Genomic DNA, 13151 nt, shown 5'->3' with positions numbered 1-13151 from the left:
TAGATTTTAACCACTGCAAATGTACGCTGGTAAAACTTTGATAGAATTATGAGTAAATAAAGTAAATAAGTAAATATATGGAGGTTAATAAATTGATATCCTCATTGCAAATTGGGTTCGTAGTAGGTCTCTCTGAAACAAAAATAAAGTCATTTTAAGCTAGGAGCTATGTATGTTGCTATGTTTTCGGGTTGGTGCCTCTCCACAAAAAAACATGTGACATCAACGGGGGAGAATCATTATAAGCTGGAATGTTTTAATGTTTTTCAGTTAACATTTTCTTATGTACAAGCAAATTGATGCATCTCGAAGTGGAATCAAGAGTAGGGAAGGAAAAGTTTTTTTTCACATTTGTATATGCTTTCAATGATGAAGCTAGCAGAGAGATTCTTTGGAAGGATTTGAAGCCTCTGGATCAAGGAATTTCATCTCCTTAGCTAGTGCTAGGAGACTTTAATGATATCCTTGGTGTGGAAGAGAAAGTTGGTGATCGGGTAAACATCACAAGATTAACAAATTTTAAAGATTGCATTAATAAGTGCCAATTAGAATATGTGAAGTTCTCAGGATCTTTCTTTACTTGGAATAACAAGCAAGGGAGTTGAAACAGAATTTACTCGAAATTTGATCGAGTGATGGCTAATCGAGATTAGTTGGACAAATATACTTCAACCGAAGCAGTATTCCTTGTGGATGGTCAATTTGATCATTGTCCAACAATTTTGGCTATCTATCCAGAGCTAAAATCAGGGAAGAAACCTTTCAAGTATTTTAGATTTTGGCAAAATTCTATTGAATTACCTAAAATTTTAATTGATAGTTAGAGTGTTCAGCAACAAGGTACACCAATGTTCTCCTTAGTCAACAAACTGAAAAGACTAAAAGGGGCGTTGAGAACTTTGAATAATAAGGTTAGAATTGATGGCATTCAAGCATAGGAAGTGAGGGCCTTTAATGTGCTCAAAGGTTGTCAGGAGGAACTTCATAGGTTGGAACAAGGATTTATTTGATAAAGAATTAGCTAGCAGCCAATGAGGAGTATAAATAGGTGCATCAAAATTATTTGTCTTTCTTAGCTCAAAAGGCTAAGATGCAATATTGGATAAAAAAGGAGATGCAAACACCACAATTTTTCATGCCATTAGTAGAGCTCGAAGGCAAGATAATCACATTTTCTCAATAAAAGACATGGAAGGACTGTGGGTGAATGATTCAAGTAAAGTAAATTATGCTTTCCTACAGTTCTACACTGAACTCTTAGGAGCCAAAATGGCTAATAGAAGATTATTTTTGACAAGTGTCAATGTGTTGGGCCCATTCTTCCACCTTGTAAGATCGTTACCTTACATTGATTTCCACATTAGTATGATATTGTCCGCTTTAGGCCTAAGCCCTCATGGTTTTGTTTTTGGGCACCTTCTCAAAATGCCTCCTACTAATGAAGTAGGTGAAACACTTATATCCAAGATAACTCTTACCTATTCTTCCAATGTGGGATTTAGATTGATACCCCAACACAATGAGGTTGGCCCAGTGGTGAGTAGTGAACAAAATTAAATGTTGGTCAAACCATACACAAAAAAAGAAGTGAAAGCTACTGTATTTGATATTCCAAGTCAAAAGGATTTGGGACCGGATGATGTGAGTGATGTTGTTCTTTCTTTCTTACATTCATGGAGAATTCTTAAGAAAATAAACTCCACAACAATCACTTCGATTCCTAAGATTTCTTGTCCTGATTCTGTAAATAATTTCAAACCTATCTCTTGTTGTAATATAATATACAAAGTGGCAACAAAATTGGTTTTTGCACGACTAGGGAAGATATATATTTCCGAATCTAATAATCCAAAATCAAGGTGGATTCATTACCTATAATATAATAGTATGTCATTATTTAGTGAAGCATTATGAGATGAAGAATGCTAAGGCTAACTATATGCTCAAACTTGACTTACAAAAGGCCTATGAGAGATTTCTTAGAGAAAATGATGCTTGCTCTTCAGTTCTAAAAAATGATTTGTATTCGTATCGCAAAATTTAGTTTTCTTTTTAATGAGTCCTTGCATGAATTTTTGGGCAAAGAGAGGTGAAAACATGTCACCACTCTTGTTTGTTATGAGAAATAAAAAAAATTGTGAAAAACCGAACAATTATATAATTTCTTCTATGTATGTAACGCATTGAGATTATGTAGCTATATATTATGTTCACCAAAGTAATAACTGTAATAACTGTAACTATATTAGATCAAAAGTCGAATGGTATGGCTTCTCATCTGTTATGGCTGAGTCCACAAAATGGAATACCTGTAGAGGATAATGGTTTTTTTCTATTCTCTAACCAAAAACCCTAAAATACAATGGCAGAGAAAGTCGAAGTCTTTGTTACCACGATAGGGTGGGGGCAAGGGATAGTCTCTGTCCTCATCAGCTGTCTATGCCATTGATTTGCCAATGGCCTTGCACAAGTACGAATTGATGAAGCATTGAACACGAAGAACACGATAGACTGACTTGCTAGATTTGACCCAAAAGGAGGCTACTGCGCTGGAAACATTGGGGCCGCGATATATCATTTGATGGATTTTGGGGATGGAAATATGAAGGTATTGCTGAATGGGTCTAAGTTGAAGGGGATGGTTGGTTTAGAATAACCCCCAAATTTACGGCTGTTGATTGAGAATAGATTGAGTAAGTTAGATGCTTGTGCAAGTTCAGGGTTATTGGATCCAAAGGACATTGAGTTTGATAGCTTGTTGATCAAAGTGAAGGAGATTGTGGAAAGCCATGAAACTAGAAGACTTCTCAAGCTTGAAATTTTAATCATTTACTATATATTATTAATGGTGTTCTTGGTTGTAGGACATTTAGTTAACAGATAAATAAAATTGACATTTCTGACTTGGATATTTGTTACATTTCAGGGTACTCGGGATTTCTCAAAAGAACAAATGGCTATAAGAAAGAAAGCCTTTTTAATTATAGAAGATGTTTTTGAGAGGCATGGTGCTACAGCTTGGATACTCTGGTATTTGAACTAAGAGAGATTTTTACAAAAAAAAAATATGGGGAAGAAGTTGATATTTGATTTATGACATTAACTTTCTATATGTTTTTTAAAATTTTTATGAATTAATTGCTTCTAATTTGTCACAACTAAGGTTTTGTGATGGTCTAATTGGTTGTTAGGGTGGGGAACTTTGTGACTTAATTGTTCCTTTTGCTAGATTTGTGGCTATGAATGGCATAACATCCTTCATAGCAAAGGTTTGCAGAAGAGACAACCCATCTAAAGGAAGATATCATGAATTTTATCAATGTGATTTTGATATTGCTGGTCAATTGAAAGAATGGGGCCAGATTTTGACCGAATTACTGGATGAACTGGAAATCGGAAAATATGAGGTAACTTCTCTTTCCGATCTTCATGTTCATCGGCAATTTTGTTTTCTCTATGAATTGCACTACTTGATATTTAAAGGCATGAATTTTGCTATCTTACTCAAGGTTCTTGTGTAGTTGTTGGTTCCGTTTGGCCTAGTTTATGGAAAAAGCCTTTTTATTTTTAACCAAAACACTTCCAAGAGTGCTTCTTTGATATTCAGCATAAAAAAAAAAATCTTACCCAAACATGTCAGAGTAGGTTTTATCTTGGTAAATTATCAATGTTAACTGTAGTACTTGTGCAATTCTGTTAAATATTCTTTTACTTAGAATGTTTGTTATTGCTTTCTTAATGATCACAGATAAAATTGAATCATTTGAAGTTACCAGATGGAATGTTAGAAATTTGTGGAGTTCCCCCCGGCAAGTTTAGAACTATTTGTTCAAGCATTGACAAGTTAGACAAGCAACCTTTTGACCAGTTTAAGACAGAAATAGTAAGGATTTCTGCACATATTTTTGTGTTGCAATTTGGTTTTTTGCACTTGTTTAGAGGATCATCATGCCATTTTTCTCACATGGGTTTTCTCATATGTTGTTACTTTCATTTATACTGCTTTCGGTTTGATCTGTTGATTGGTTGATTGGTTTTTACAGTTCATATATGATGTTACGATCGGAAAGTCATTGTTCAGGCTTAAGTTTGATTTTATAGATGTGTTAGTCACTTCGTGTTTTCATGTTTTGTCAAAAAATGTTAGTAATTGTTTTCCCTTTAGAAAACAACATTTTTTAATAATTAATAATTCAAAAATTGTAATATTTTATAGTGAAATTGGGACATCTCAATTGTATAATTATCTAGTTAAAGAAACACACCAAAAATTATTTTACATAGTTTTATATTTCTTTTTCTTTACTTGCAATTGATTTTGAGTGCTTTTTAAATGTCACTGATATATATGTATATATATATATAAATATATATATATATATGTCTCGTGTACACATGAACAAAAGGCATTAGTTTATCAATTATAGCTTTATTATACAATTTGACTAAGTTGGCACAACATTATTCCCACAACTTTCTGAAACTATATGTGAATTAATCGTACAAGTATAGTATTATAATATATCTTGTTAATTAATGTCTTTTAGTCACTTATTACATGCATAATTTATTACATTCTGAAGCATGGTCACTTTTATTTCTCAGACTTTAAACAAAATTACATTCATGGTTTATTACATTTTTTGCTGTTATTTATTTATTTGTCTGTAGAGCATTTTGAAAAGATATGGTGAGGGTGGCGAGATTGTCACTTTAAATAAGGTATAACATGACAACTTTACTTTTCTTTCAAAGAGTGTAATACTACAATGTTTGTAATTAATTTCTTTGACACCTTTTCTTTACTTAGTTGAGTTTCTGTATTATGTAGGTTACTGCAATTTTCGGTTTTTCTAGCAAGGATCATATTGTGAAGATTAGCTTCTTCTTCGGGATCCTCTTCTTCAGGATTCTTCGGGATCTTCCTCTGGGTCTTCTTCGGGATCTTCTTCAGGGTCTTCTTCAGGGTCTTCTACAGAGTCTTCTTCGGGATCTTCTTCAGGGTCTTCTTCAGAGTCTTCTTTCGGATCTTCTTCAGGGTCTTCTTCGAGATCTTCTTCAGGGTCTTCTTTAGGATCCTCTTCTTTGGGATCTGGATCTTCTTCAGGATCTTCCTCTGGGTCTTCTTCAGGATCTTCCTCTGGGTCTTCTTCAGGATCTTCCTCTGGGTCTTCTTCGGGATCTTCTTCAGGGTCTTCTTTAGGATTCTCTTCTTTGGGATCTTCTTCTGGGTCTTCGTCAGGATCTTCCTCTGGGTCTTCTTCAGGATCTTCCTCTTCTTCGGGATCTTTTACTGGGTCGTCTTCGGGATCTTCTTTTGGGTCTTCTTCTTCAGAATCCTCTTCTTCTGGGTCTTCTTCTTCGGAATCCTCTTCCCATTTCATAGCAAACGAATGATTCAACAACATCTGAGCAGAAGGTCTCTGATTGGGGTCTCTGGTGAAGCACTCAAGTAAAAAATCTTGAGCAGTGGAAGTAAGGTAAGATGGTAGAGAAGGTGTTTCAGTAGAAATCTTGCTGAACAGCTCTTCCTGCCCCAAATTTACATCCCATGGCATACTTCCAGTCAACATCTCAAGAACAACACACCCAAGAGCCCAAATGTCAGAGGCCTGGTCTTGAGTTTCTTCGCAAACACTCTCAGGAGACAGATACAACGAAGTACCTCTCACTCGTTTCTCAAAATCATCATTACTTCTCTTAGAGAGACCAAAATCAGCAATTTTGGCAACCAAACCATCCACACCATGAGGATTATCATCATCACAATGAACCATCAAAATGTTGGATGGTTTTATATCGCAGTGGACAAAACCCTTATGGTGTATCAACTCCAATCCTTTAAGAATAGAGCGAGTGTGTACTCTTGCTTGAGACTCAAGCAACCCAACCTTTGTTCTCTCAATCAAACCACTCAATGATCCACCCAAGGCATTCTCCAAAAACAGGTTATAAATGATTCCGCCATAGTTTCCATCATGTTCTTCAGAAAATGTATGATCGTGGACGTAGAACTTGAGGATGTGAGGACTGGACCCCAAAGACGTATAAACAACCTTTTCCATTATGAGGTCGGCATAAGAAGAACCTGGATGAGCAAATTTTACAGCCAAAAGTGACGGGAAGTCTTTAAATTGTGGTGGTCTGGAACGAGCTTCGCCAGGGATAATCGCTTCGGAAACAGAGCCATAACCTCCAACTCCCAACAATTTACCCCTCATCCATCCCCATTCTTCATCTCTTCTATATATGCTTCTTTGTTTCTTTCCTAACGAATTCTTTTCTTTTTCTTCTTCTCTTCCTCTCTTCTTCATGATAATCATTTTCTATAATTCACTATGTTCTTAGAACACTAACGTTATTATTTTCTCTTGTTATCAGCTACAGTAATAAGTTTATATATATATATAGTTAGAACACTATCCTAAGTGGGAGAGGAAACCTACAATTTAAATTATAAATATATATTTCTTGACATATACGTATATACGTATATAATTTTATACTAGCGCTTAACGGTAAAAAGTTTGAATAAACCTATTAGTATTAGGTTTATATATACATTTTTAACTAAAAATAAATCACTTTCGTATTAGGGTTTGTTTGAGATTTTTTTTATTGTAATTTATCAGTTACCAGATTTATTTATTTTTTTTTTTTTGTCGGTTTTTGGTTTAATTATATAATTATTAGTTTATGTATAATTTGTTATACAGATTTTTTTGGTAATTATTTAATGAGTGTTTGCTGTCAATTAATTATCGTTAGTTAGAATAAATAGTAATTATTTTAATTAAGATTTGAGATTTTATATGCATAATTTTTTATTATAAATATATTTATTGATATTTATGCGTGTTCATAATTATTATTATTATTGTTCTACATGTTATACTTATCAATATACGTATGAATTCACTAACGTGGAAATTAAGGAAACGACATCGTTATGGGTTGCTTCCGTTGTTCTGGAAATTAAGTTCAGTAATATTACGATGGTCGTTCTCTATTCTTTTTATTGACTAATTAATATTAATTACTGTGATATGGTTTTAGTAATATTAATTTGTCTGTATGTTTTTTTCTCTTTTTATAGATATATTTGATTAAAATTACATATATTGTTTTTCTCTTTCCCTGAATGTTTGTTTCATCGTGAAGCTTTTTGCTAATCGATAATTTCAATAATTTTGAAGTAATTTTTCTTCCAATCATATATTTGAAAAGTTTTTTTCCCATCAAACAATTATTTTTCTTCAGCCATCGTGAAACATGTTTCTTTTCTGGTCATACATTAATTAGTTACAAATATAAAATATCAATTTATTTAATTTTATCAATATGTTATTTTTTTTACCTTTAATTTAAAACGTGCAGTAATATATCATTAAATATTTTCATATAAAGTAGTTAAATTAGATTATTACAATATAATTTAAGATTTAATTTTAAGTTATCGATTACTTGAGTTATAAAGTTATTGATATTTTTTTTAAGTTATAATAGTTATTTTAATGATTGAATTAGTGCTCGTGGATCTACTTCAGACACTAATTGTATTTGACAAGATAAGTTATTTTCCATTTTTTTTATAATTTTTCGGTTGGAAATATTTTCTTTATATAGTGACTATTGTTAGTATTTTTTATAATTTTTTTTTTCTATTAATGCTTATTTTGTTTATTTGTAGTAAAAATAAAATATAAATTTGCAATAATATCTAATTACTCATTATTTTAAATTTCATCACACTAATATATTGTTTGTTTATGTGCAGTTAAAACATTATTGTCCCTTCAAGCTTTCAGAAAAATGATTTCATCACACTAATATCTAATTACTCATTATTTTAAATTTCATCACACTAATAAATTTCATCACACTAATATATTACAACTATGATTGCTTTTACTATCAGAGTTTCCGCTCAAATGATTTTAAGATCATTATTAAAAAATTTTACAGGTTTGTTATTTAGATTTCGAGGAGTGTCCCTAATCTGTGTTGCTCATGGATTAGTTGTGCATTCGGATGAATAATTATCTTGTTTGGCTAGATATGAATATCCTTTATTTTTGTTGGGTGTATAGTATTATTTTAATTATCCTGACAAGAATAGTATTTATTTGATGAACATAAGATGTATAGTATTCATAACTAATCTGTATGACGTTGTTATATTTTTAATGAATTTATTCATTGCAAAAATATATATATACGTATGAAATTTCTATTATATAAGCTATTGTTTATTTAAAAAAAAAATGGTAGATTTAATCATCATTCTTACATAAAAATCACTTGTACAAAAAAGGAGAAAAACTATTCCACAATGCATCCCCTTAAAATGGATACATTAATGCACTCTTATCTGTTTTAGCACCCGAAATAATTTTTTAGTCAATTTTTTTCTCATGGTCATGTACGTTATAATTATCTAAGACATCCTGCAAAATTTTAAGAAATTTGAAAAAGTTTAACACGCAAAATACGTTCAAACAATGTGTTGCACGCGTGACTATTTTATTTTATACTCGTGTAAAATAAACTATTTGAACATTATTTTCTATATTGTAAATTATTCTGAATTTCTCAAAATTTTGTAGGTTATCTTATATAGCTATAATGTACATGAACATGAAAAAAAATTAGACTAAAAAGTTCTTCTAGATACCGAAACAAGTCAAGGGTGCATCAGTACATTCGTTTTAAGGGGGTACATTGTAGAATTACCCTATAGTTTTAATTTTTTTTTAAAAAAAAAGGATTATTTCACAAAAACATAAAAAAAAAATTTACAAAAATACGGTTTCACGGAATTTTAAATATTTTTACGATTTTTTTGATTTTATTTACAGAAAATACAGTCTTTTATGTTGTAATCTTGTTAATTTGTTGTTGATTTTATGTTATCTGTATGTTATTTTTTGTTGTTATTTTGATGTTATTTTCATGTTACTTTTATGTAGTTTTCTTGTTGATTTTATGTTATTTTTCGTGTTATTTTTTGGGTATGGCCATCATTTGCGAAAAGCTAAGGCATCCCTTGTCGAGTGGCTCTCTATGGTTGGCTTCATCCAACGATGTGAGAGTCACTCCACATGTGCAATTAAATTACTTCTCTCACCCTAAAGACCTCTCCCAGTGTGTCAGCGCAGTGAAGAAGATCGGTGAGGTGTTAAGCAGCAAATCTATGGAACGATTTAAGATGGTTGATTCTAATGAAGAGAGAAATTTTATGTATTTTGGGCCTTCTTTGCCGACGAATCAGTCAAACGAGTCGGCAATGGAAGAATTTTGTCGAAGCAGTGTGACAACCATATGGCATTACCATGGTGGATGCACGGTTGGGAAAGTTGTCGATGGTGATTTTCGAGTTATGGGGGTTAATTCGCTTCGCGTAGTGGATGGTTCTACTTTTCGTGTCTGTCCCAGGACCAATCCTCAAGCCACTACCATGATGTTAGGCCGGTAAGTTAAATTATATTGTCCTTGAAAAAATTTATAGAGCTAATTAATGAGAAAAAGAGAGAGTTAATGAAATTTATTTTACAAATAAATAATTTTTATTGGTTATGTATTCAGGATTATATTTCTGTTTTTTATAAATTTAAAATATTTCACTAATAAGTAAAGATTTATAATGTATGCATGTAGCATAATTGTTGAGTATTTATACCCTTGATTATAAAAAAAGTTGAGTTCTAATAATTATTATGATTTTCCAATAACCGATTTTATCATCAAAAGGTTTGATTTTTGTTTATATATAAATCCAAAATATGAATTTATAGTTTTTTTTCAACCTTTTTACGAATTTAAATATTTTTTATAAAGATACGGAATGTTGTTTTTATGTTGTTTTTAAAATAATATTATTTTATATTACTTTCAAGTTACTTTATATTTATATTGTATTATGTTGTTTATACGTTATTTTTGTACGTAAAAATAATTAAAAATATATATATATATATATATAAAAAGTAACATATAATTCGTTTAAATTATATAAAAGATACAATTTTAAATACTTTGTGTAAATATTTACAATTTACATTATGATATTTATATTTAAATGGAAAACATTAATATATAAAAACAACATATAAAATGGTAATAATAATTCAATTATATCTATTATTTGGGCCTCATAAGAAATCTCATAAGTGTTTTGTGTTCGTGTTTGATTAATTTGAGCAGGTATGTTGGGCTTAAGATGTTGCAGGAAAGGGAAGTCAAAGCAAAGGCAGAATAATATCATTACATCATAAAATAATGTTATCAATATTAATGTTCTATAAAATATAATTTGTTAAAATGTAACATTTATTTGAAAAGTATACATCTAGTTTTTATTCCGTAACTTTTGTAACTCCAACAATATTAAGTGTGTCAATATTAAGAGTTACATTTTATCTTAAATTTCATGAAGTTATAAATTGGAGATTTTTTTTCTTTTTTTGAATTTCTACAAGCGTTTAATACATGTTACATCAAAATGACATGGAAAAAGATTTACAAAAAAATACTACTTTTAGTAATAACTTTTTGGTCACAACATATTTTTTTGTGACTAAATGTGACTTTTAGTCACAATAAAAACTTACTTGTGACTAAAACATAGCATTTAGCTAAAAGTTGTAACTAATTTAGCTGTAATCACAATAAGTATTGTGACTAAAAACACATTTAGTCACAACAAATTGTAATTTTTGTAACTAATACTTTTAGCCACGGACCTTTTAGTCACAACATAGGAATGATAATTTATAATTAGTCACAACTTTTTTATTTTTAGTCACAAATTTTGTTGTGACTAAAAATAAAAATTTTTGTAGTATTAGTGTATTTTGGCGACTTATAACCAAAGCTAAAAAATACCACATGAGACATGCCCCGTGGTGAAATGTTGGTAGGTAGCACTTGGAAAACATTGGTTTTATTGGAGCATTTTGTGAGTGATTCGAGGGGTGCTAGAAATTTGAGAAGATAGTGAATTCATGAATTCACTATAGAAAGAGTCACTACTACAAAGTAGACTTTTGGTATCAGTTCAAGGGACTTTTTTTTAAAAAAAACTGACACCAAAGACAATCCTAACTCTTTGGTCTCGATTTATAACTGGTACCTATAATGTCTTTAAGTATCGGTTAGTAGACCGACACTAAAAGTATAATTGAGATCAAAAAAATTAAAAAAATCTACATACATATAGATTGAGTATAGGTGTTCGGTTCATAACCGAGAATAAAAGATCATTTGGTCTCGGTTATAAACCGACATTTACAAACACATTTAAGAAAATCAGAATAAAAAAATAAAGAAAGAAGGTATAAATAGAAAGTTTCTCCCCCTCATTTTGAAAACCCTAAAAAATCCTAACTCTCTCCCCCACCCTCTTGTGCGACGTTGAAACCCCAACCCCAGCTCTCTCCCTCACCCTCTCGTGCGGTGTCGAAGGCCAACTCAAACCTCAAAAACTGAGACCATCTCTCTCTCGCCAGCGATTGAGTCCTAACCCTAAAAAACCCAAGCCCGAAACCCCTTCTTCTTTGTGCAAAACCCATTACTGATACCTCAGGCGAGCCTCTCTCTCTCTCTCTCTCTCTCTCTCTCTCTCTCTCTCTCTCTCTCTCTCTCTCTCTCTCTCTCTCTCTCTCTCTCTCTCTCTCTCTCGTCTGACACCGGAGCTCAGGCAAGCCACTCCAAAAAAACCCACGAGTTAAGAACCCCGAAGCCCATCTCTTCTCTGCCTCTAACTTGATGCAACCACGGCCAAGTCCACGATGGTGGTCCATGCGGACCATAGAATCGAGATTCTAAATTTATTTTTATATTTCAGTATAATTTTTAGTTCAATTTTTATTGATTTTTTTTTATAATTGTTTGTATTTAGCAACTATATTTTTGGGATTTGTTTGTATATTGAGTTTAATGCATGTATTTTTTATTTTGTATTGGTTGTAAAATTAATAAATTCTTATGAGCATTGTATATTTTTTATGTATTTTAACAGATTTTTAAAAATGGGAAACGTTCATTTCACAGTCGTTATAATGCTAAAAATTTTATGTTAATGAGTTTGATAGGTTTGGTGTTTTGGGAATTACTATTGTTTATATTTAATAGTTATTTTTTTTCGAAAATACTCAGTGTCGGTTAAATATCAACACTCATACCAATTACTCTCGGTTTTAAACCGACACTAAAGGAAAAAATATATATGTACATTTTAAGTGTCGGTTTTAAAACGACACCAAAACTCATTCGTCTCGGTTTATAACCGACACTTAAATTTTGATTTTTTGTCATCGTGAAATAACTGTCGGTTCTATGAACTAACACTAAAAGTACAAGTGTTAGTTTAAAAGTGACACTGAAAATACAGTTTGTAATAGTGAGTGAAAAAAAAAAGTATACTTGAAAGTGTGATTTAAAATATGTAATAGTACACTAGTATTTATAATGAAAAGTGTTAAAATATAGATGTTGGATAAAAACAAAGTTGAGTGAGAGGATATATTAAAAATAACAATATATAATATATTATGTATAATTTTTTTTTTGAAGTTATATATTATACATAGTTTGAAACTTGATTTTAGTATTTTTTATTTTATTTTAATCTAACGAATATAGATTATGGTGTTATAAGTTTATAACTTGTATGCTTAATTTAATATATAGAAAAAATTATATAAAATTTTATTTAAAAAAAAAAAATTAACGAGTTGATCAAGTCAACCCGTTGACCCGGTCAATCCGAACCCGCATACCCGTGAGCCCAAAACCCGCAAACCCAAATCATTTTTCGGGTCGGGTGCGGTTACAATTTTTTGAATCCAAAACTCGCTCAACCCGCCCGATGTTCAGCCCTACGTTGTAGAACATAAAGATCATATTTTGGCAGGTGGATATATATTCTTCGACAAAAAGCCCATCATTATGAAAACATGGAATGCTCAAGCTGATTTTAAAAAGGAAAATATCTCAACAATTCCTACTTGGATTCAACTTCACGGGTTGGACATTAACTATTGGGGAGAAAAGACATTGTTTAAGATTGTGAGCCAACTTGGGAAGCCACTACATATTGATCAAATAACTCAACTAAAGGAGAGGTTATCCTATCCTTGAATTCTAATTGA

General features: G+C 31.3%; 2 protein-coding genes across 2 annotated transcripts; one reads left to right on the top strand and one right to left on the bottom strand.

Moving 5' to 3' along the window:
* Positions 1 to 4904: 4904 nt before the first annotated feature.
* On the bottom strand, positions 4905 to 6314 carry LOC115694880 (mitogen-activated protein kinase kinase kinase 20-like). Its single transcript, XM_061117926.1, has one exon. It carries the CDS (start codon positions 6312 to 6314, stop codon positions 4905 to 4907), a length of 1410 nt encoding a protein of 469 aa, XP_060973909.1.
* Positions 6315 to 9013: 2699 nt separating this feature from the next.
* LOC115694883 ((R)-mandelonitrile lyase-like) lies at positions 9014 to 10258 on the top strand. Its single transcript, XM_030621986.2, has 2 exons — positions 9014 to 9471; positions 10204 to 10258. The coding sequence occupies exons 1-2, from the start codon at positions 9014 to 9016 to the stop codon at positions 10256 to 10258; spliced, it is 513 nt and encodes a 170-aa protein (XP_030477846.2).
* Positions 10259 to 13151: the final 2893 nt, after the last annotated feature.

Source organism: Cannabis sativa, chromosome 6 (assembly GCF_029168945.1).
Source record: "Cannabis sativa cultivar Pink pepper isolate KNU-18-1 chromosome 6, ASM2916894v1, whole genome shotgun sequence".
Taxonomy (NCBI): Eukaryota; Viridiplantae; Streptophyta; class Magnoliopsida; order Rosales; family Cannabaceae; genus Cannabis; species Cannabis sativa.
This window is presented reverse-complemented; position numbering and strand designations above follow the sequence as displayed.

Excerpts from the sequence above, each read along its gene's own strand:
- LOC115694880 (XM_061117926.1), bottom strand. The coding sequence starts at position 6,314 with ATGAAGAAGAGAGGAAGAGAAGAAGAAAAAGAAAAGAATTCGTTAGGA.
- LOC115694883 (XM_030621986.2), top strand. The coding sequence starts at position 9,014 with ATGGCCATCATTTGCGAAAAGCTAAGGCATCCCTTGTCGAGTGGCTCT. Across the intron at positions 9,472-10,203 it reads ACTACCATGATGTTAGGCCG|GTATGTTGGGCTTAAGATGT; the intron begins GTAAGTTAAATT and ends TAATTTGAGCAG.